The sequence below is a fragment of the Macrobrachium nipponense genome, chromosome 5 (assembly GCF_015104395.2).
Source record: "Macrobrachium nipponense isolate FS-2020 chromosome 5, ASM1510439v2, whole genome shotgun sequence".
Taxonomy (NCBI): Eukaryota; Metazoa; Arthropoda; class Malacostraca; order Decapoda; family Palaemonidae; genus Macrobrachium; species Macrobrachium nipponense.
The window spans coordinates 49979724-50004140 of record NC_061107.1 but is presented as its reverse complement, the minus strand read 5'-3'; the positions used below and the strand labels follow the sequence as shown (position 1 = coordinate 50004140).

Here is a 24417-nt window from a genome sequence, read left to right as displayed (position 1 = left end):
CAGTAGTGCCTCGGTATTTACAGCTGAGTTATTTGCAACAACATCGACCTTGAAAATAATCAGAAAACACTCATTTAATAACTTTGTGATTTATAGCGACTCCAGAAGCACTATAGAAGCCGTACAAAGTTATAACTTCAAAAATAATATTATACAACAAATTAAGTATTCACTCCATAAATTACATAATAATGGACAAAATATTGAAATACATTGGATCCCTGACCATGTAGGAATAAAGGAAATAAAGAGGCTGATAAAATAGCTAAAGAAGCAGTCCACATGATAAGAACATTTGTAAACATCCCTACTTGTAATAGTAAATGGCAAAATGTATGGAATGAAGAGCCTGAAAGTAATAAATAAAAACAAATAAAACTAGATGTTAAGAAATGAGTTTCAGCATATCAGAGAGAGAGACACGCCTCTGTATAGGCCACAATCATCTGACACATGGGCACTTGAGCAGCCCATGTGACCCTGCTCCCGAGAGCTCAGAGTGCAAGGTGTTGGTAGCTGTCAGACATGTGTTATGTGAGTGTACAAAGTAAGACCAGCAGAGACTGTCAACTTTTGGAAATAAGCCAATAAAAGAAATTTTGTCAGAATCTTTTACATTTTTAGTGGTTCCAATTTTGACTTTTCTGAGGAACTGTGATTAAATTAATAGAATATAAAAATAAGTATGTAATAAAAGCACAAAAACCCTAAGAGTGTTCAATGAATTAAAACAAAATTTAAAGTTAGTTGACTAATTCTGAATTTTAATTTACCTTTTTAGTATGTATGTATGGGGAACATGAGTAAATGTATTTATTGTGTTTGTGTATTTTAGTATGAAAGTATTTACCTTGGTGCAGTTTTTTTTATTTGATTTTAATTTATTCTGTATCATACTGAGTGATCTATTTGATTCCAGTTCTTGGCCTCAGGCCTAGACCTGGCATTTGATTTAATCCTTTGGGCCAGCCCTATGAGAGCTGAAAATCAGCTCAGTTGTCTGGTTACACTACTTTTATAATAATATGTAATGATAATAATCCACTGGCCTTCCCTCCTTTTCCAGAGGCTTGAGGAGGTCCCAGGAAACCCAATAGGCCCCCTATAGCCAAAGAAGTCATTCTATAGGATTTCTAAGGGGTTGCCAAGGAAGTAGGATCTCTCATCAGCTCTTCCCAACCTTTGGGCTCTGGAACCAATTCACATGCCACTAGGTTTTTCATTTCAGAAGCTGTGGGAGTGCAAGCTTTGGCTTGCATTCCCATCATCAGTTCTATAGGTTCTGCCTCTAGACTGGCGCTGTGTCGGGCGTTCGTTTGTGAGTTGCTCCGAGTGCTCATGTTTCTAACGTATCGTCAGCATCCCGAGCTGCTGACAGAGAGTCCTCTCATTGTCACAGTTCAGGCACTATGACTAGCACTTACTGAGTGCTTGCCAGTGCTCGGCAGGTCCCACGTGGTGTCTCGATTCTGAGGATTCAAACACGTGAAAAGGCAAGGAGGAGGTTCCCTTCAAAATTTTTACATAACTCGTAAGAGATTGCCTCTCCCTAAGGAGGCAGTGGTTCTCTCATTAGCCCTTCCTGCCCTTGGGGTGGGGTCTGATTCGCATTCTCCTATGTGGTCTCGCGTTTTGGGTGCCTCGAGCGCGCGATCTTTCAAGTCGCGTTCTTGACCCAGTTCTTAGATTTTTTGGAATCATGAGCACTCAGCAGGTGTATTATCAACTGCCTGAGATTTTATGGAATCTTTGGCATTGCTTAACCAGTACGGGTGGAGTTCACTCTCCAGTCTGGTTTGGTCACAGAATGAAAGAAGTGCCGAAACACTGCCTACCAGCACATTTTTAAGTGCTTGGTCAGGTTCCATCCTTGTGTCTTGGACATTAGCATCTGTGCATGTAGGATAGCAAACACAGAATCCCTCTTTGACCTTTCTTTTCGAGGGAATGCAGCCTTGGAGACTAGTGCATATGGGAGGAAAGCAATAGTCTTTAGCAGACAATACCACCCATAGTCGTGTTGACATCTGCTCAGCTCACTTGATTTGGCTGGGCCTGCTTAGATCAGCACAATCGAGTGCTTGGCTCTGTCTGAGTGAACTTTCTGCTCTCCATGGTATAAGCACCCTTCTTCTTGGGCTTCAGTCATCACAAGTTGATAATCGCCCATGATCTACCCCTCCTGCTAGATCTTATAGCAAGACAGGTAGGAATCCCTTTCTCCTTACCTGCCCTCTTGACCCTCTTGGTTGTTCCAAGAGGTTCAAAGCGGACAGAGAGAATTCCGACGAGTGTCTGGAGATCAGTCCTTGGATCATCTCGTCATACACTCAAGCAGCCAAGGAATGTTTCATTGGGTCCTGTCAAATCTCCCTTCAAGGAGAGAAAATTGGGAGTTTCACACCTCAGGAAAACTCAAGGGTTTTTCTTTGGGATATGAATATCCTCAATATTCATTTAGCAGAGATCTTTGTGCTGATTCATCGGCACATTGATCTTGGGAATAGGACCACGGCTTCCCCTCATTGCTCAAAGCCCTTACTCTCCCAGGAGAGAGAAGGGTTTTCGTAGGAGTGCTGCATTCCTTGCTTGTGAGGGCATTCTTGACTAGATAAATACCTTTTCTCTGGCCAGGGGTCCTGTGCCAACTGCAGATGGTTATGTCTCTGCTTCATCCGGACTTGGTCTCCTGCTGTTTTTCTTGCTGCAAATGATGTTCCTCTCGCAACAAGAAATAGCGAACCTGGAGGACATCATGATGGTGTCTCTCCGGGCAGTCTCCTGATGAGATCTGTGACCCTTCACCTTCTGTAAGGCTTAACTTCCTTGATTGCTATCATTCCTGAAGGAATTCTGCCGTAGAGAGACTGTCCCAATCTGGGGTGGCTCATCTACCCAACACCAGAAAGCAACCTGTGGGCTATTCTTGTGCTAAGGAGAAGGACTTTGTCTTAATTTAGATCTCCAGATTTGTAAGTCCCAAGTCGTCTCGACCCAGAGGAACAGTGCTTTACTTGGTTCTGCCGCTCTCTCTTCAGAGAATTGAATGATACTGCAATAGCTAAGGGTTGTGACAGGGTGACTGCCTTGTCTTTTGGGTATTGGTCAAGATGTTTGGGTCTTTGTAACCATTTGACTCGACCTTATGTTCAGGCCAGCCTTTCCTAGGTCCCCTAAGAAGTCTCAGGTTTCAAAGGGCAATCACGGAAACACTCAGCCTTTTTGTTTCTCTCCTGGGAAGAGGGCAGAAGGAAAGAGAACACTCTTAACAGGTGGACGTCTTTTGCTGGTACCTCCATGAAGTGTTGCTTGTCAATTCTCTGGACTTAATAGTTACGTAACCGAGGCCTGGTAAGCAGATGTCATTCCGGAAGTATCTGCTTCCTTCAAGATTTGATTTTATGACACCCAGTGGTGTTGTTGAGCAACAACACCACAGTATGTATTGACATTTATCAACAAACGAGGATTTCAGTGCCCTCCTGTTTTGCTTAATGTGCAGGTACAGGCAGTCCCCAGTTGTCAGCGATCTGGTTTTATGGGGCTTGTCTAGTGCTGAAAATTGCCAAAAATCGGTGATTTTTGGCACCGAAATGCGTCAGTTTCCAGTTATCAACGTCAGTAGTAGAGTATTGGTGTTGATACATACCTAGCAGTCGCCAAAATCCAGTTATCGGTGGCAAAAAGTGCCAAAAATTGCCAAATTTTGGTTATCGGCGATTTTTGCTTATCATCAAGCCATTGGAATGGAACCACTGCCGATAACTGGGGACTGCCTGTACTTGAGAATAACTGTACTGCACTCAATAGCTCTATCAGCCAGACACATTTCTTATGAAATGTACTGGCTGGGCAACTCACCCTCTGGATTCAAGTGTTGGGCAGAGTGCTGCTTTTCCCATGGAGAGATTGTTGGTCTTGGTAGTGTTTCTCCTCAGGCGAGGTTTAACTGCTAATGAGGAACCTCTCTGTCTTGCCTTGGGTCTCTGGGCAGCATATGACGCTCGCTTAAGATTCTTGTCTTGTGTTCCGCACACACCCTTGTGAAAATCATCAGACAGAGATGTGTCTCGGAAGACTCCCCATCATCTTTCTCTTTACTGCCTGGTATAACAGGAGTCTGTAGTTCTGTAGGTTTTCTGCTCCATTGCACATGACCATAGGCCATTGCAATGACTCGGAATTATTTTTCCAGACAAACTCGATAGTTCTGTCAGCTTTGTGTATTTTTTCTATTCATAAGGTGTTCAACAAATATTGTTTACCCCGAATTGAAAATAGATAACGGAAGACTTCACCTGTTGCCCAACCTGCCAGTTATGCTTCCAGGGTATGAGAGGAGTTCCACCCTGAACCAACCATCAATGTCAGTGACAGGAGCAGTTCCTCAGGCAGTATACAATCCCTGTCTCTTCAAGGCTAAAAACTATTTAGCTCGATACTTCTTTCAGCCCTCAGGGATTGGACCCGTCTTCGCTGGTTGGTGTTATTGATGGGACTTTTCTTCGGGTCAAAATTGCTAGAGTTGTTTCTCTCCTATTCAGTTGTGAAGACGTAGGTCCACATTTAGCCTATCTTTCACAAAAAGTTGTGTTGCTTCTCCTCAGTTGAGATTGAACTACTGATGAAAACACCTCTGAATTGCCATCACGGAGATCCCAGGTCTGTAGACTGTATTTGACTCTCGTTTAGGGGTCCTTTCTTGTGCTTTTGCACATGCTCTTAAGAGAATCATCAGAAAGAGAGGTTGTCTCTCAAGACCGCATCTTGTCTTACTCCAGCATGGGCAAAGAGGATAGATGATTTGCATGGACCTTCCTTAATATCACCCTTAAAATGAACGCTGAATCATTTGACATCAGTTGCCAGGCTCAAATCCTTCATGATCCTGTGTGCCTTGGACATTGTAATCAATGATCCAGATCAATCATACTTTGTTCTGTAGGGTGCTGTGGTACTTTCTAAAAAGGCTTGATTTCCTAAACTGGATATCGTTGACTTTTTTTAGTACTATCTTGCCTAAGAGAGAGAGGTGGCTAAGGACAAGTCTTCCGTTGGGTTTCGTGAAATGATTGGAAGGATGTAGTACTCTGCAACTGGTGATGACAACACCTGTACAATCTGCCCGAGAGCTCACGAAGTCAATGGCTTGGTCCAGTCCTTGCATTCCAAAGAATATGTCAGATTGGAAGATTGACGTGGACTCATCAGTACCACATTTATGTCTTTCTTCCTTCGGGTCTTTGCCCACAAGTCCTTAGAACATTTTTTCCTTGGACCTGTGGTGGTGGCTCAACTAGTTGTTTTCTTACCAGGCTCCTTTAAGAGGACAGTTTCCTTCCTCCAACCAGTGAGTCTTCCTAAGGTAAAGGACCAAGGTTTTGCATATTTTGTAGGAACAAATCACAATTTTTTAAAGTAAATTTGTATTTTTCCTAACCATAGAAACTTCAGGTCCTTCACAAATTTATGTGGGTCTGCCTATGCATGTTCCCTGATGCACAGCTCGGGACACTCCTAAACACCTGTGTGCCCTTCTCAGCAGAGGATGACTGACCTTGAACCTTCCCTGCTCATGTTTCTTTAGAAGTGTGTAAGGAAGAGTCCACACTTCTAAGCTGGGATTCCCTTCTTACAAAGGAACCTAAAGACATTTTTTGCTAGATTGAGGTTACAAGAATTCGCATTTTGCCCTCTCCTCTGGAACATCATGCATGCCAGGATGGACAGGTGTCTCCCTTTCCCTTGCTCACTTTTTGTAACTGGAAAGCTGACATTTCCAGGAGGGAGCCTCCATGTAAAAGATGAGGGATGTATCTTTTTTAGAAGAAATGGCAAATTTTTAAGATACTGTAATTTACATTTTTTTTATACATACATTTTTTTTATACAAACCTGAAGTCTTTTATCATAATCCTCGGACTACCCTTCACATGCTTAGCAGGGAAAGAAAAAGTAACTGCATGTGAACATGGGTGATTCCCTACACCCCACGCTAGCTTCCCCTAAATGTGAAAACCTTAGTACCAAGTTTCAAGGATTGTATCAGCTGTCACCGAAGGTATCCAAATAAAAGACTTTGGGTTTGTATAGTACAGTGGTCCTCAAACTTTTTTGTGCGCAACCCTATTTGGAACATTTCAATCCTTTTTGACCCAGAGTAAAGTAAAGAGAAATGTACAGTGATATATACACTACATATTTTGAAAATAATAAGTAATGTGATCATTTTCCTGTGTCCCCTCGACCCATCAAAATTGATCTTGTGACCCAGCTTTGGGTTGTCATCCATAGTTTGAGAACCACTGGCATAGTATCTTGGAATATAAAAATTAAACAAAAAATTTGGCATTTGTTGAGGTGTTTATAGTAAACTGCAGATTTTCAAATTTACTGTATACGTACTTATTGTTTACTGGATCAAGAGTGGTTACAGTGTCAGGTGTATCAGAATACGTAACTGGAGATAAATGTTGTCTTTCAACTTCAGTCAGCCATGAGCTGTGTGCTGTTTATAGAAATGGAAGAGGCTAAAATGGAATGCAGAAAAGGGGTACCTTGGGAGCAGCATTGTGCAACTAGCTACAACTGGCTTAATGCTAACTTGGGAAGAGGTGGAGGAAATGATCAAAATGATGGAAGAGTGGAATGGAGAGAAGAGCACTGAAAATCAATGTCGGCAAAACAAAGCACATGGTGACAGGAAAGGAAGAAAAAGAAAAAGTACTTTCAAGAAACTGGTCATTTGGTTATTGTAGGAAAGGTGTGGGCGATGAACTCTGTACTGTGCACCAAACATAACAGATGATATTGCAATGCACCACCTGAACACCTGAATTAGCCTTAGTCACCTGACCAGCCTGAACAACGCCCCACAAAAATTACCAACACTTAGGTAAAATTTTAACTGCCAGCGCTACCAACGCTGCAGGTAAACATTGTTACCGAATCACCTGCTTTTTGTTCGCTCACCTGTCAAGACATTTCTTGCAGTGTGCGAACCTTTGGTCACAGCCTGACCCCTACCACGTTGGATAAGATTGTTGTCGCCCTTGCTTGTTTTGGATTTCGCCTTGGCTTTTCTCTGCTTGTTTTTTGATAATGGACTCGGACTGTAAAATGGACTCAACTGCAAAGGATTCTCCCCCAACTAAGACTCCTCTAGACCATCCCAGCGAAGATGCAGCAACTCATCGCTCCTGTACCGCCTGCAAACAGAGGATGAGTACACTCAAATACAATCGACATTCCTTATGTATTTCATGTAGGAAAATTCAATGCAATTTAGGTCGTCCATGTGACGAGTGTAAGGACTGGTCTACGGATCAAATGCAGGTATATATTAAACATAGAAAAGCTCTTGCTTCAAAGAGTAAAGGTAGGGTAGTTTCACCAACTAAACCCAAAGTAGAAGAAGCTAGTGATTTGGAATCAGTTCTGTACAAGAAATTAGAAGATAGGTTGACATTGAGTATGTCTGGGTTATTTACTACACTGATGTCTAAGTTGCAGGACGAGATGAAAGTTAGCAATAGGGAACAATTTACTAACCGCTCTCTTCCAGCTCCACTGCCTGTTCCGGAACCAGCCCTGACGGGTGCCAGGGATCATGGAGATCCAAAAACCGGAAAGGTAGGAACTACTGTCCCACCTGGCGAGGAGCAGGCAGTGTCCGCAGCAGAATTCCCTTATTCCCCTGAAAACATAAGTCTGAAAATGAAATCAGAAATAGGAATGACACAGACAACTGGAAGTATTTCAGAACCTTTGCCCTTTGAAGGTTCCTCGAGCGTTGCTCAATTCAATTTAGCCGACTATAATGGTGATCTCTTAGGCCTTTTACAAGGTTATAGGTCCTTGGTTAGGCAGTGTTTTCTTTTGGGTTTCGATAACTTTCAAGACCATGTTCTTAAGAATTTCCCTGAATTCTGTAACGATATGTATCTAGATTTTCAAGGTGGTAAAGATTCAATTTGTTTTCTTTCCCTTAAAATTATGGCTTCTAACCCTTCTATATCCCCGGGTTTGCCAGTTTCTCTTCCCCCAGTTTTGGGGGTTTCTACTTCAGTCACAGATCATTCGGCAGCCCCACCTCCGGGTGGTCTCATGCCTTCTCCTTTGGTTTTCCCTTATGAGAATACTTTTGCTTCTAATGCGGCTGTGTTGCGTTCTGCAGGTTTTTCCCGTGCGGGTGAGGTGTTGATGTCTTCCCTGCCTTCGCAGGTTTCTTCTTTCTATATCACTTCGTCTTCCGCTGGTTTCGGCGTTGCTGCAGCAGGTGCCTCGGTTACCTGCCCCACTTCTGCGATCACTGGACCGAGAGTAGTTCCCAGAGTATCTTCCGCTGTTTTCCCTTCTTCATCCATCCTTCCTAAGGTAGGAGATATTTTGCTGGAATTAGGTACTGGTGTTAATTCGGTGTTGGGTTTGGTAACAGGACTTCCAGGTTTCCAGACTTTGTCGGGTCCGATGGTTGCTCAGCAAGGACGGTTACGTGAGGATGTTTCGTATTCAGCTGCGGTAGATGTTCGCTCAGGGGATGCAGCTTCTTCGCATGTAGAGGGGAAGATCGCCCTTGGATATTAGTTCGGTTCAATCCAGGTTGTTGAATCATGGTCGTAAAGCTCTAGGTCTGCGCAGCTCCAGCGGTGCTTTGCTTCTGCAAGAAGCCTTAAATCAGTCAGTAGCTTCCGCTTTTCTTGGTAGAGGTTTTGATATTGCACAACCTTTTGTGATTGACTCAAATCCGGGTTTCATTTCTCCTTATGTTAAGTCCTTAGGTGTAGGTCAGGGAAGGTTAGGTTCTCCGTCTTGTCAGGGTGGTATTCCGGGAGTCGGTCTTGCCTCTGCTTCTCCTTCCGCTCAGGTGTATCCTAAGGATGCAGATAGAGAATTATCTGTTGAGGACGAAGGTCCTCCTCCTCCTTTATCAGGCTGTCCGACGACGGTAGACAGCGAGTATCGTAGAATGATAAACCTCATTCACCTTCTGTTTCCTCAGTCAAAAATCGATGAGGAACCCTGTAAACCTAGCCAAGCTATGTTTGAAGAACTTTTCTCGACCAAACCGCTGGTTTTGCATCTACCATGCAAGTTGCCTTGGTTTGGGCATGAAGAACAAGCCCTGAGGGAGGCGGACTCTCGGTTACTTGCGGTAGTGGGGGCAGGTAGGCAGGACTCGGCTCTTATTCCCAGTCGTAAGCCATTGTATGGCGTAGCAGGTAACCCTTCTTCGGGTTTCAGAGTATACCTCTGAACAAATCGGTGGAGGCTCTCCTTCCCAAGGTCCGTGCAGGTAACAGACTCATTGGTATTTCGGTGAGAGAAGCAGCCATTCTGGAAGACACCTTTAGGAATCAATCCGAAGCTCTGTCGTATACTATGTGGATGCTCTCAGACCTCATGGGTTTCTTAAAATGTGACAGGTATATGCCTTGATCCCGTTTTGTTCGATAACCTCATCGAGTCGGTGCGATGGGCTTAGCTCATCAAGCGAATGTCTCTGCTAATTGTACTACCTTTGTCAGCAAGAAGAGGAGGGACCTTTATCTGGGCCATCTCCCACCTCATTTCCCAGATATTCACAAGCAAGTTTTGTCCAGGGCTCCGCTGGCGCTCTGTGAAACTCTCTTCAAGGAGGAAGATGTATCTTCCATGGTAAATTTTGTTTCCTCCACGTCAGTAGTCGATTCTCAGCAAGCCATTATTCAGGTGGCTGCTCAGAGCACTTGGTCCCCTAAAGGTGCGCGGGCACCATTGCCAGGTAAGTGTTCTGGTTTATCTTCCCCGGCCAGGTCTCCCAAGAAAGTCAGGTTTTCATCCAAACCCTCTTCTAGCAAGAAGGGTTTTCGGAGATAGGAGACACTGCCCTCGTCAACACCAGTAGGAGGTTGTTTGTCCCCCTTCATAACAACCTGGGAGAAGTGGGGTATGGAGAGTTGGGTGGTGGAGGTCTTGAAAGTGGGGTACAAGATCCCTTTCCACTCGGCCCCTCCACTATCCAATTCCCCAGTAGTTCTTTCAAGCTATTCCCCGTCATCCATCAGGGGAAAGCTTTGGCAACGGAGATTCGTTCCTTGTGGGATAAGGGAGCGTTAGAACTAGCTTCCCCCACTTCAGGCTTTTACAGTCGAGTCTTCGTAACCTCCAAGGCGGACGGTTCTTGGAGGCCCATCACAGATCTTTCGGGCCTGAACCTTTTCATCGTTTCCATGAAGTTTCATATGGAAACGATTCAGTCGGTGCTGATGTCAGTCCAAAAACACGACTGGATGGTGTCAGTGGACCTCAAGGATGCATATCTCCAAGTTCCAATACAACCAGAATCTCGGAGATTACTTCGTTTCTCGGGTCCACTGGGAACCTTCCAGTTCAAATTCCTCTGTTTCGGACTAACCACAGCACCTCAGGTGTTCACGAAGGTGATGGCTCCTGTTTCTGCTATCATGCATCGTCAAGGCTTCCTCATGAGGAGGTACCTGGACGATTGGCTAATTCAAGCCTCTTCCAGGGATGAGGCTCTCAGAGCAAGGAATTTCCTTCTAAAACTCTGCGAGACATTGGGGATTCATATCAACACGACGAAGATTTCCCTGTTCCCTTCTCAGACTATTACATATCTCGGCGTGGAGATTCGGACGCCTCTTTTGAAGGCTTTCCCGACTCGAGAACGAGTGCGGTCTATTATGAGACAAGTCGAGCTCTTCATCTCGGACAAAGCGTAATTTGCAAAAGAATGGAGAAGTCTTCTGGGGAAGATGTCATCTCTGTCCCCTCTAGTTCAAGACTCTCGTCTCTGGATGCGTTCTCTGCAGGTACGTCTCAGGAATCGCTGGGAGTTTCGGGAAGGGGACGCAGTGATAATCTGGGACAATTCCTGCCTCGAGGATCTTCGGTGATGGTCAGAAGAGGCTCATCTGACCACCGGTGTAAGTCTTGCCCTCCCGATTCCAGACGTACATCTGTATCCAGATGCCTTGAATAAGGGTTGGGGTGCAACCCTGGAGGAAGCTCAGGCTGAGGCCCTTTGGAGAGTTTCGGATTGGGAGGAGTCAATAAATTTCCAAGAATTAAGATCCATAGAGGAGGCTCTGTTAAGCTTCAAAGATCAAGTTCAGGGGAAAATCGTAGCACTCTTTTCAGACAACGCTACGGCACTAGCTTACCTAAAGAGAGAGAGAGGTTCAAGGTCGTCAACCCTGAACATCGTCGCGCAGAGAATCTTACGTTGGTGGGAAAGCCGCAAGACCTCATTACTTCCGCAGTTCATAGCAGGAAAACTCAACGTCCTAGCAGATGCGCTGAGCCATTCGAAAGAAGTCCGAGGAAGCAAATGGACATTAGCGCAAGAGGTAGTCCAATCACTGTTAAAGAGGTGGCCAGCCACGGTGGATCTGTTCGCCACAAGGTTGAACTATTGTCTCCTGGTATATTTCTCTCTGGTAGCAGACCCTATGTCTTGCGGGATGGACGCTATGCTCCACCCATGGGACAATCTACAAGTATATGCCTTCCCTCCGTTCGGCCTCATTCATCAGGTACTGGCAAAGCTAAGAGGGTGCAAGAATACGGAGATGACCCTAATTGCTGTGGTTTCCAGATCTCTTGGAAGTGCTGTTCAAACCCCCAATCCTCCTGCCACGAAGGAAGAATCTTCTCAAACAGCCTCATTTTCATCATTACCACAAGAACCTTCCCGTGCTCAACCTAGCTGCATGGAGACTGTGCAGTGAGCAGCCCGAAAGTCCGGTCTTTCGGAAGGAGTGGCTCGACAACTTTCTATGTGCCTGAGGAAGTCTACAAGGAAGTTATACCAGGTAAGGTGGGCGATGTACCGTCCATGGTGCAGGGCACAAGGGCATAGTATTTCCCGCCCCACGATAGCAAAGGTGGCGGATTTTCTTCTTATCCTCAGGAAATCCAAGTCTCTCTCTTACTCTACTATTTCAAGCTACAGGTCCATGTTAGCGAGCACCTATAGGTTTCATTTACCAGAGATTTCTAATAGTAGAGTCCTTCATGATCTTCTCAGATCTTTTAAGATCGAACGACCGATTGTTCCGCTTCGGGGCCCCCGGGGGTTTAACAGATGTTTTAAAATTATTAAGCTCGCAAGCCTTTGAATCTCTGGAGAGTTTGCCCTTACCAGAACTTACTAAGAAAGTCTTGTTTTTAATATCGCTGGCTACAGCTAAAAGAGTGGGAGAAATTCAGGCTGTCTCAAAATCAATTTTGTTTGCGGGGAAGGATTTGTATCTCTCGTATCTTCCAGAATTTGTGGCAAAGTCAGAGTCGGAAACTAACCCTCTTCCGAGAGAGTGTAAGGTTTCGTCTCTCAAGGATTTCGTCGGAGGTGACGTTGCCAAAATGCATCTTTGTCCAGTGCGATCGCTTAAACACTACCTGTTGCACACTGCCAAATTATTGCCGCGACCGCGGTCTTTATTTGTTTCGCCTAGGCATCCTTCTAGACTGCTATCGAAAAACACAATCAGTTTTTTCGTAAGGGAAGTAATCTCCCAATCTCTTCCCAGAGACACAGTTTCGGGAAACGATGTTCCACGCCCTAGAGCGTAGTATCAGGAGTGTAGCAACGTCATCGGCGTTCCTGATGAATTTCTCAGTTAGCAGGATTTTGGAAGCGGCATCTTGGAAATCAGTGTCGGTATTTACTTTTTTCTACTTGAGAGATGTACAGTTCGTGTCAGAGAGGGGTTACTCGCTAGGGCCGTTCGTAACGGCTAATTCAGTGTTAGGTTAGTTGGCAATTAGCGCAGGATCGGTAGGGGAAGTAGTAATTTTGTTTTCTCGCTTTTCGTACATCAGTCTGCCTACTTTTCTGGTTTATGTCTGGGTTTAGTGTACTATCCCTGGTAAGTATGTTCTTTTGCAGCGGCTCAGCTCCCTCATCTCGACTTGTCGATTCATCACTCACCTTCAGTGGATGTCAGGAAAGATCTGCACTTGGAACTTATTCTCCATACATGGGAGGCTAACAGCCACATGGGAGATGTTTAGTTCCACTCCATACATAGAGGTATACGATACCACATGGGAGGTTTCTGGAAGGATCTGCCCTTGGGACTTATCCTCTATACATGGGAGGCTGTACAGCCACATGTGAGGTGTGTAGTTCCCCTCCACACATGAGAAGTTTATGATACTTCATGGGAGGTTAGACGTGACCAAGACGAGACTTACTGATCAGACTAACGTTGAGGTACTCGTTCCTTCCGTTTCTCACCTGAGCATTGATGGAAGGTGAGTTAACAGTATTAATCCAAGGTAATAGTTTAATGAGTTTATACCAATGTACATCGAGTGGTCGGGCTGAAACGATGAATGAGCCCACTTCCATTTAAATGTTGTAAATTGGGCTAATTCAGGTGTTCAGGTGGTGTATTGCAATATGGAGTTTTCATATTAAAACTAATATTGTAATACCTACCTGAACACCTGAATGACACCCACCCTCCTCCCCTCATCAAATGATTAATAATTTAGTGATTGACGGGAGTAGTCACTGTCGGCTGGCGGCTGGCGGCAGTACCATCAACCGCGGACAGGTGACTCGGTAACAATGTTTACCTGCAGCGTTGGTAGTGCTGGCAGTTAAAATTTTACCTAAGTGTTGGTAATTTTTGTGGGGTGTTGTTCGGGCTGGTCAGGTGACCAGGGCTAATTCAGGTGTTCAGGTAGGTATGTATTACAATATATTAGTTTTAATATGAAAACTTCATGTCACAAGAGGTGCTCAGAATTACAAAATATACATAGAAGACAAAATTTTCAGAGCTGGAAATATATTACAAGATTGGGAAGAGGGGAGAGTCCAGAAACCTGTTATAACAGAGGGGTAGTCTTAGAAGAGGTAGAGCATTTCTGTTACATTGGGGACTTGGGGAGACACTGGACTTGTGACATGAGCCAAGAAAGCAGTAAGAGTATATGTACGTATCTTGAATCAAATGAGAGAGAGCTAACTATCATTAGAAATACACTCTTGACAAGGAAAATGGGGGAGATTTTAAAATTATGTAACCAGAGAAGATTCAAGACTAGAGCAAAGTGGAAAGTACATACATAGAGGAATGAGATTAGTGGAGAGATGTGTTATCAAAACACCAAGAAAAAGGATGAGATCTCAAAGATTAAGATTTTGTGGGCATTTGAAGAGGGAGGATGAGGAACAGTTTGTCAGAAGATCAATAGATATGGAAGTAGCAATATGAAGACCTGTAGAAAAAGCCAGGAAATGTGGAAAAGGGATAGATGAAGACTTAGACCTGAGAGGGCAAAAAAGAGTGGAAAGAATTCATTTCATGTATAACTTCACAATGGAAAAAGTTAATTAATATGGTTGAGATGATGATCATGATTATTAGTAGTTCATGTGAATTCTTTGTTAGGTATTTGTTTTCGCCTTCGTAAGTGTTAATACTTTCTTAGCACTCTCCATACTTATTACACATAATTACAGCTGTAATACTGTTTCTTATTGTTTTTAAAGTGAACAATTTTTTAAAGAAATAAGATTTAAATTTTTCTGTACATTTTCATCTTTTTTAATCTTTAACCTATAAATGCTTTGCAGGTGTGGAACAGGTGCAGTTGTGCTTTTGTGGGATATGACCTTAGAAGTTGTGAGTGTAAATGGTGATGCAACAAGTTATTATCTTGATTCTGCATCATATCTTGTTCAGGAAGCTGATGGAGTGAGGGTCATTGGAAGCGTCTCTCATGATCTGTTACAGAAGGTTAGTGTATGTTTAACAACAACAACAACAATAGGAATTCTATTGTTGTTGTTGTTTTTTTTAAGCCTTTATTGAATATACAGTCAATCCCCGCTATTTGCAGACTCACCCATTCGTGGATTTCTCTATTAACTATATATACCCATTATGTGCGGAAAATTTGCCTATTCGCGGTATTTTTCACTGAGAAATATTCACAAATTACTGTATTTTCATATCATTTTAATGACTAAATACACTTTGTGATAAAACTATTAAAGTATTCAGTTATAAGCATTTTTAGTTTGTCTGTGTGTGTGTGTTTGTGTATGTTTTAAGTATCAAAATAGGCAGTTCTAAGCATTTTAGAGGGGTTTTAAGTATTTGCAGATTTTAGCTAGTATTTGTGATGTGGGCTAGAACCCATTCAGCACATATGGCGGGTCTACTGTAATATATTCTACCTAACAAGCAAATGTTATTGAGCTCAAGCCAAGGAAATATAACAAGGTGGGACTAGCAACCAACCTATATTATTGCCATAGATATAATAATTCTTGCAGTTCAGTCATGTCACTGGATTAGAATAGAACACTTCTAGACAACCAAAAATCTTTGCAAGTCACTTTGTTGAAATCTCTTCTGGGTCCTACCCCGTGGGAGTGATTTGGTTTGTTGCTTTTTGCCCAGTGGCCATGAGCAGGTTTGCTCTGTGTGGCCCCATTGTGGGGTGTAATGGATGTCTTCTGCTGAAGTTCAGCTCATGTGGCACTGTTCTGTGAAGTCCTCTGTTTTCTTGCAATGCCCAGACACTAGTTTCTTTTGGGGTTGCCCATTCTTGAGTGGCTGTTGAGAGTTGGTTGAAGCATGCAATGAGGGATGTAACTTTTGCCCATGGGAACTAAGATGAGGATGGTTGGTGTCCCAGCTGTTAGCCCAATGACAGCATTCGGTCACTGTTTTGGGAGCCTTATCACATAGATGTGTGGCAAGGCATAGAAGAGGAATCCTCGAGTTGGAAAAGTTCGAGGATTTCCTCCATACTAGTGGCTTTGAGAAAGCCTAGCCGTCATTTGAAGGCTTTGGTCTTTTTGATGATCCATTCGGCCAGGTTTGGCCCACTTCCTTTGGCATGCCTCTCCACTGTTGCCTCCAATGCTTGGGAGTAATCTCAAAGGCTTTAATAATGGCTTGATGGACAAGGGTGAGGTCTCCTTGATCCTCTGGTTGGAGAATGTTGAATCCAATTGCACCTTTTTCCTCAAGGTCCATTCCCAGGATCATTGACACTTTGTCAGAAGAGGGCTTCTAGGTTGCTAGGACCTTCTCGACATGGTCGACCAGGCTTCAGGTTCAGCTTCATCCCATGTGCTTATGAAGGAGCCATCACTGATGAGGGTCAAATGTGGAGAGGTAGTTACTGAGTTAATGCCCTCAGTTGGCCTCCATTGCAAGCTGATGCACCCTTTCTGCTGCCATCTCTGCTCTTTCTTTCTCCTTCTCTGCTCTTTCTGCCTCTTCCCATTTCTCCTGGGCTAATCTTTCTTTTTCCTTCTTTGCTCTTCCCATTTTTCCTCTGCTCATTTTGCCTCTTCCCATTTCTCCTCTGCTCTTTCTCCTGCCTCAGGAGAGTATACTCTCTCTCTTGGACCCACTCCCTCGGCTTGGCCTGTCAGTCCCAATTCCTTTCCATTGTCCAGTAGAACTTGAGATCCTCATTTTGCTGTCTTAGACTTTTTGAGATGATGCTTGGATGGGCATGACTCTAGGGTATAACAATGAGGACTTATGACGTGGGATAGGGGTCAGTGGTGATGCTATAGGGAAGTTATTATTATTAATAGGGCTTAGTTTTTCCAGACCTCTGAGTCTCTTACCATAGGGAAGTAAGAGTACCCCTCCGGGTGAGGTGGCACTGGCACTCAGTCTGAATTTGACCTGAGTGACCTGTAGGTATGTATTTTCATAATGAATGACTAACTGTTCTGTGGCACTTAGGATTGTGCTGAAAGGTGATAATTCAAGGGATTTTGAAGCACTGAGGGCTACGTTATGTCCGTATTTTTGGCAAGTTATCTTTACTGTAGGATTAGGAGTATGTGTAGTTTCATTATAAGAAAAAAATTTAACACAACTGGAAGGTCTACATTCATGACAGTTGTACAATGGACGCCCCTTATTTGCGTTTTCCGGATTCATGGACTCACATTCGCAGATTTCTCTCTGGAACATAACCCCCCATTATTCACGGAAAATTTGCCTATTTGCGGTATTTTTCTATGAAAAATATCCATAAATTCATGTTTTTTTTTTTTTTTATCAATTTCATCATTAAATGTACTTTTTTTTTTATAAAACTTTAAAAAAAACAGGTATACAAATTTTTTGTTGGTTTTTATTGGGTTTTAACTAACAAAATATGCTGTTTTGTACATGCAACTTCCCCGGCAGATATATACTTAGCTTATGTCTCTGACGTCCCGACAGAATTCAAAACCGCGGCCACACGCCCTACAGGTAGGTCAGGTGATCACCCTCTCCCGCCGCTGGGTGGCAGGAATAGGAACCATTCCCGTTTTCAGACCAGATTTTTTCTGTCGCGCGTGTCTGACAACATCGTTGTTAGTTCCTCCTGCACGGAATTCTGCTTGCTTTTGCTAAGGATTGTTTGGTGAAGTATTCTTTCTTTGGCTTTGGTATACGCTGATTTGGACCGTTATTTGGATTTGCTTTAGGATTCTTCATTATGGCTGATGTTGTGCCTGAAAACTCGTTTTAGGGTTTGTGTGAAAGAAGGATGTAAGGTGAGACTGCGAAAGCGGCGGTGGACCCTCACACTATTTGTGTTAAATGTAGGGGGAATGAATGCTCAGTTAGTAACACATGTGACGAATGTTTGAGTTTGACTGAAGTTCCAATGGAAGAGTTTGACTGCGGTATGTAAATAAGTTGGAGGAAAGATAGAATTAGGAAAGCTGCTAAAAGTTCAAGTAGGTCCTGCTTTGGATCAGGACAATCTTTCTATTTCCAATGTAATTTCTCCTACTGCTAACGCAGGTTCAGCTCCTTCCCCCCGCAGCGAAATCGTAGATTCGTTCTCGATCGGAGAGAAAGCTGCAATGGAAGTGTCGATCCGTAATTTGCAAAGGCAATTACGAGAAAATGGAAGGTAAGAGTGAAGTGTAACAGTGTTTCCCCAGTGTAGTGGAGGGGCGTCTGACCGACTCCGCATTGCTCCTAGGCCTAGACCTCTTTCAGACTCCCATGACCAAGGGAGGAGGAATGTCGAAAGCCGCAAGGGGGAGGGTGTAGAGTATTCCCAACGGTCAGGCGTCCCTTCGGCAGGCCCTGTAGGCTCGTCCCAGGCTGCCTTAGACAGCTATAGACAAAGCGTCCTTAGGAAGTGGTTTTCCGACTCGGATTCTACTTCTCCAAGACGCGGATGGAGCTCCGCGTCTAAGTCGCGCCCTCTGAAGAGAGCCTGGAAGGCGCCTGCGGAGACGCATTAGACTCCAGCCCAGAGCCTTTTCCGGAGTATTCTCCCGCTCAGAAGAAGAGAGCGATGAGTCTCCTGTTTCTTCCCTTCCTAGGAAGGAATTCGCTGCTTCTACAAAGAAGTTTCTTGGTAGGACTGCAGGAGCAGCTATCCTCGTTAGTAGGCTCGCTGTCTAAGGAGCCTTCTCGCAGGAAGGACGTCTCTCTTCCAGTAAAGAGCTCTCTTAAGAGACGGTCGTCAAGTCGGCGTTCGGACTCTGGTAGGCGTCTCTCTCCTGGAAGGCGCTACTCCCCAACAAGACCGTTTAGTTACTATACGCCTCTCCCTTTTCGAGAACGATCTACTACTCCGACCAGAAGAGCTTCTTCTAGTAGGATCCCGCATTTGTCTAGACGCCCGAATAAGGGCGCAAGCCCCTCTCCTGACAAGGATAGTCGATCCTTTCGTAGGAGTAAAGAATGTTCTTCTCCTTATAGGCGTTGTCTGAGAGATACAAGCGCCTCTCCTTGCTATCTTAAGGAACAAGATAATCTCCGTTATTCACGGGGACGCAGAGAGAGAGAAGAAGAAGTCTCGCCCCCCCCCAGACGTTCTCGGAGAGATTTTAGCGCCTCTCCTAGCAGGCGCCATTGTGATGTTAGACGGTATCTTCAACCAGGCGTTTACTCCGTTCCAGACGCCCAGGAACGGGACCGCTAGCAGCCTCCTCCACGCAGACGCCAGGAGCCTGAAAAGAGCAGGATGGGTTTCTCTACGCTCTACTCCTGTTATGGCTTTTCCTTAGGAGTTACGAGTTGCCTTCTTACAAGAACCTTCGGAAGGAAGTAAACCCCTCTCCTGGCAGGAGCCAGGATGAGAGCAGACGTTTTTCTACCCCAAGGTGCGTAGCGCCTGATAGACGCTACCGATGTAACGCTAGCGCTTCTCCTCACAGGCGCCAAGAGCCTGAAAAGAGCCTGTTACGGGATTCTCGCCCTACTCCTTATAGAGTTTCATGTAAAGATGCGAGCTCTTCCTCTCTCAGGCAGCAAGAACTTTTGAGAAGAAGCAGGCATTCTTCTTCTGCGAGGCCCCTTCCAGTAGAAACTGTTTTCTTCAGGCAATAGGATCTCTTTGGGGAGTGGTCTTCCTTCCTCTACCAAACTTCCTTCGAAGGAAAAGAGCGCTTCTCCTTCTAGGACTCCTTCTCCGAAGAGGCATTCTTCTCCTAATGCTACCTTTGAAGAGGTATCTGAGGAGGAACTTCCTGTAGATGCGGGCGTCTCGGATTACAAGAGACTGGCAGCCCTGCTTCTTCAAGAGTTCGGTGATCTCTCTTCGTCCTGCAGATCCTCCTTCGCCGGGATCACTGCTTTTAAGCACAAGCTTTCCAGTCCTCTTCGTTCGTGAAAATGAATCCGACCCTTTCGATGAAGAAGCCATCAAGGGCTTGGAGAACTGGCTCCTCTCTAAAAAGAAGCGGGCAAGACGGTTTTTTTCCTGCCCTCCTTCGAAGTTGGCAGGTAAGCCAGGTGTCTGGTATGACACGAAAGAGCCAATGGGATTGGGCCTCCCTTCTTCAGCTGATGCTGATTTTTCAGAGTTAGTGGATTCGTCTAGAAGACGCTCTCTTCATTCGGCAAAGGCCATCATGGGGAATGTGCGAAATGGACCATTTACTTAAGGGTCTATTTCGCACACTTGAGGTCTTTAATTTTATGGATTGGGCCTTGGGAGCCCTTGCTAAGAGAGCACAGGATCCAGACTTTGTTTCGATGGAAGTTTTAACAGAGTACTTTCTTGTCTGGATAAGCCTTGATGGATGGATCTACGGAGGTGGCTTCTCTCTTTGGATCGGCAGTCCTTAAAAAGAGATCTGTCTACAGTTCTTTTTTGACGAAATCGGTGTCTCCTCTACAGAGATCCTCTGCTTTATTCGCCCCTGTCTAGTCACCTGTTTCCACAAGAGACATGAGAGATATATCTAAGTCTTTATCCGGAAAGGCTACTCAGGATCTTGCTTGCGCAGTCGGCGAAAAGACTAAACCAGCAGTACCTTTGGCTAAAAGAGAGAAGCCTGCTTTTCAGCAACCCTTTTGAGGGGGGAGAACGACGGCTAGACCATCTCTTAGGAGTAGGAGACCCGGTTAAGAGAGGAAGATCAGCACGCAAGCCCTTCCCTAAACCACAATGAGAAAGTAGTCCTCCAGACTACAGTAGGAGCCAGACTGCTGAAGTTTGCGAAAGTCTGGGCTCAGAGAGGGGCGGACAACTGGTCCCTCTCTATCCTCGAGAGAGGATACCTTATCCCCTTCAGGGAGAAGCCTCCCTTAACAACAACTCCAAGGGAGTTAACAGCAAGATACCGAGATTCTTTAAAGAACCAGGCCCTGCTACAACTAGTAGAAGAATGATGGACAAAGAGGCGATAGAAAGGGTTCAAGACCTTCAATCTCCAGGGTTCTACAACCGTCTTTTTCTTGTACCAAAAGCCTCAGGAGAGTGAAGACCAGTCCTGGACGTTAAGTGCCCTGAATCGCTTCATTGTCAAGACGAAGTTCACGATGGAGACGACTTCCTCCGTTCTTGCAGCTCTTCGTCCAGGGGATTGGATGGTGTCCCTGGACCTTCAGGATGCCTATTTTCATGTACCTATCCATCCCTCGTCCAGGAGGTACCTAAGATTCATGGTACAGGGCAAAGTTTTTCAATTTCGAGCCCTATGCTCGGTCTTGCACGGCCCCATCAGGTGTTCACGGGTCTTATGAGGAATGTCGCTCATGGCTTCATATCGAAGGAGTAAGAATCTCGTTGTATCTCGACGATTGGCTGATCGGGCCCAATCAAAAGATCGATGTCTGGAGGACTTGAAATTAACACTGGATCTAGTTCAGTCCCTGGGACTGTTACTAAACCTCGGGAAGTCCCAGATGAATCCCCAGCAAAGCATTGTCTATCTGGGGATTCTGATGGATTCTCGGGGTTTTCGTGTGTATCCATCAAAGGAACGACAGGAGAGATGTTTACAGAAAGTGACGACCTTCCTAGAGAAAGAACAATGTTCCGCGAGGGAATGGATGAGTCTTCTGGGGACCCTTTCCTCGTTGGAACAGTTCGTTTCTCTAGGGAGGCTACACTTAAGACCCCCTACAATTCTTCCTCAGAGAGAAATGGGATCAGAAGCACCAAGAGCTTTCGGACTCCTTTCAGCTCAGAAGAGCATAAAAAAGGACCTCAGTTGGTGGTTAGAGCCAAACAGATTGAATCAAGGGCTCTCCCTTCAGTTGTCGAGCCCTCGCCTAGTGTTATTCACAGACGCCTCGGAAAAAGGATGGGGAGCGACTCTAGGCTCAAGAGAAGTGTCAGGCACTTGGAATGGGGAACAGGTCCTGGCATATCAACAAGAAGGAACTGGCAGCAGTCCATCTAGCTCTCGTTCACTTCGAACCTCAAGTATTGGGTGCCGTGTTGCAAGTGAATTCGGACAACACGACAGCTCTAGCCTATATAAGGAAACAGAGGGACTCACTCCTTCTCCCTTTTCGAGAAAGCAAAGGAAAGCTTCTTCTTTGGACCGAGACGGCGAATAACTCTTCTAACCAGGTTCATCCAGGGGGAAAAGAACGTGAGAGCAGATCTTCTGAGCAGAAGAGATCAGGTCCTTTCCACGGAATGGACTCTGCATTCAGAAGTGCGACGAGATTTGGGAGACCCAATATCGACCTGTTCGCAACGAATTGGAATTGCGAGGTTGGAGAACTACTGCTCTCCGATTTCAGATCCAAAGGCAGTGTTGCAGTGGGACGGTCCTCCTTCTGGATTGGAAGGGGATCGACGGGTACGCTTTTCCTCCTTTTCAAGAAATTAGGAGAGGTGGTAAGGAGGTTCGTTTCGACGGAGGGAGCCAAACTGACCCTCATCGCCCCATTCTGGCCAGCCCAAGAATGGTACACAGAGGTACTGGAATGGATGATAGATTTCCCGAGGGCCCTTCCACTGCGGAAGGATCTTCTAGACAGACCCCACTTCGACAGATACCACAAAAACCTCCCCGCTCTCAGTCTGACTGCCTTCAGACTGTCGAAGACTCGTCAGAGCGAGGGGGTTTTCACGCAAGGCTGCAAAGGCAATTGCTAGAGCCAGAAGACCTTCAACTCTTCGCGTGTAACCAGTCGAAGTGGGAGGTGTTCCGAAGATGGGCCAGGTCCCAGAAAGTATCCTCTTCCAGTACCTCTGTAAGTGAAATAGCGGATTTTCTCCTTTATTTGAGGGAGAAATGCAATCTGGCCGTTACCACAATAAGGGGATATAAAAGCATGCTCTCATCTGTTTTAGACATAGAGGCCTTAATATCTCGGAGGACAAGGATCTGCATGACTTGTTAAGGTCCTTGAAACCTCGAAGTCCAAGACTATAAGACCACCTAGTTGGAACCTGGATGTTGGTCCTTAGATATTTAATGTCCGAGAAATTCGAACCTCCTCAAAATTCCTCATTCAGAGACTTGACTAGAAAGTCTCTCTTTCTCTTTGCACTAGCCTCTGCTAAGAGAGTTAGTGAACTTCATGGCTTTAGAAGGAAACTGTGGGCTTTAAGGAAGATTCTGCAGTATGCTCCTTTAATCCCCTGTTTGTTAGCAAAGAACGAAAATCCTTCTAAACCATGGCCAAGGACTTTGAGATTAAGGGACTGTCCTCTTTGGTAGGGAGAGACTTAGAGAGGACATTGTGCCCAGTCAGGATCCTCAAGTTCTACCTAGAGAGGAAGAAGCTACTTGGTGGAAATGTAGATAGCCTTTGGTGTTCCGTAAGAAATCCTAAGAGGATGATTTCTAAGAATGCTCAAGCGTATTTTATTAAAGACGTTATCAAAGAAGCGCATGCTTCCTGTGAAGAGGAACATTTAAGGAATTCTAAGAGTCAAAGCACATGAGGTCAGAGCTGTAGCTACCACTTTAGCGTATCATAGGAATATGTCGATTACAGGACTCTTGTCGAATCCACCTATTGGAGGTGCAATTCGGTTTTTGCATCAAATTACTTAAGAGACTGCGAGTCACTTATGACAAGTGCTTCTCTCTCGGACCGTTCGTGTCTGCGGATTCGTTGCTGGGCAAGGAGCTGAACCTAATCCTTTATAGTTAGTTAAGTTAGTATTTTTAAACGTTTTTTGGTGTTGTGTTTTTATGGTCGATTGGAAGGAGTCTTGGGAATGCTCCTTTCAAATCGTAGTGTTAACAAATGTAGTGTGGTCAGGTGGTCGGGATTGGTTTTTTCGTGCTCCTTGTTAGTGATTTGGACCTAGGCTCTGTCATGTAAGAGGGTTAGTCCCCGGTTGATACGACAAAGGTGAAGGCTCTACCATGTAAGTGGGTCACCCCGCCCCCATTGGTATGATCCAAGACAAGGCTCTGTCAAGTAAGCGGGCTCGCCCCCATTGACACGATCCAGAAGAGCTATCAGTGTCAGGTCTCATCCCCACTGAAACTCTTGAGGCAAGCAGACTCATAGACAGTAATCATGAAGTCTTCTGCCCAATAAAAGGTAGGAACCAAGGTTTTAATAAGTTTATATATATGACTACAACAGATGTTGTTTCCCTGTTTTTATTGTTATTTATATTGAGTAACTATCTCTTACCCGCCACCAAGGGTGTCAATCAGCTAAGTATATATCTGCCGGGGAAGTTGCATGTACAAAAAAGGGATTTTGACGTAAGGAAAAATCTATTTCTGGGCGATTTGGTCGTGTCGCCAGCGAATATCCCTTTAATCCATTATTTCTAAGGTAAATGTACTACGCATACCAGAGAATAAATAAAATAAAGAAAAGGTCAGTACAAACTGACTCGCTCACCCTCCAAGAGGGTGTCGGTATGAACACTATGGCGAGTGAGACCCACTACCACGAACCGCTTGCCAATAGAAATCTCCCACTACAAAATCCCACTAGAGGGGAGCCGACCCACAGAGTGGGCAGCAACTACTACTACTCCATCCCATGCTGCCGACTGCTGCGCCTCTGGTGGCCATCCTGAAGTTAGCAGACAATCTTGAGCGATGGGATGGGCAGGGCGGGATTTCGCTGGCGACACGAAACCAATCGCCCAGAAATAGATTTTTCCTTACGTCAAAATCCCTTTTCTGGGCTCAGTTCGTGCGCTGCGCGAAATCGTACCAGAGAAATAGCACAAGATTGTAAAGAATAA

General features: G+C 44.9%; 1 protein-coding gene across 2 annotated transcripts in view; it reads left to right on the top strand.

Annotated features, from left to right (window-relative positions):
* LOC135215292 (vacuolar protein sorting-associated protein 16 homolog) overlaps positions 1-24417 on the top strand; it is a 252663-nt gene that overhangs the window by 96976 nt on the left and 131270 nt on the right. For both annotated transcript variants that reach the window (XM_064249839.1, XM_064249840.1), the window contains exon 7: positions 14594-14756. In XM_064249839.1, the coding sequence (XP_064105909.1) occupies positions 14594-14756 (163 nt within the window). The remainder of the gene's footprint in view (positions 1-14593; positions 14757-24417) is intronic.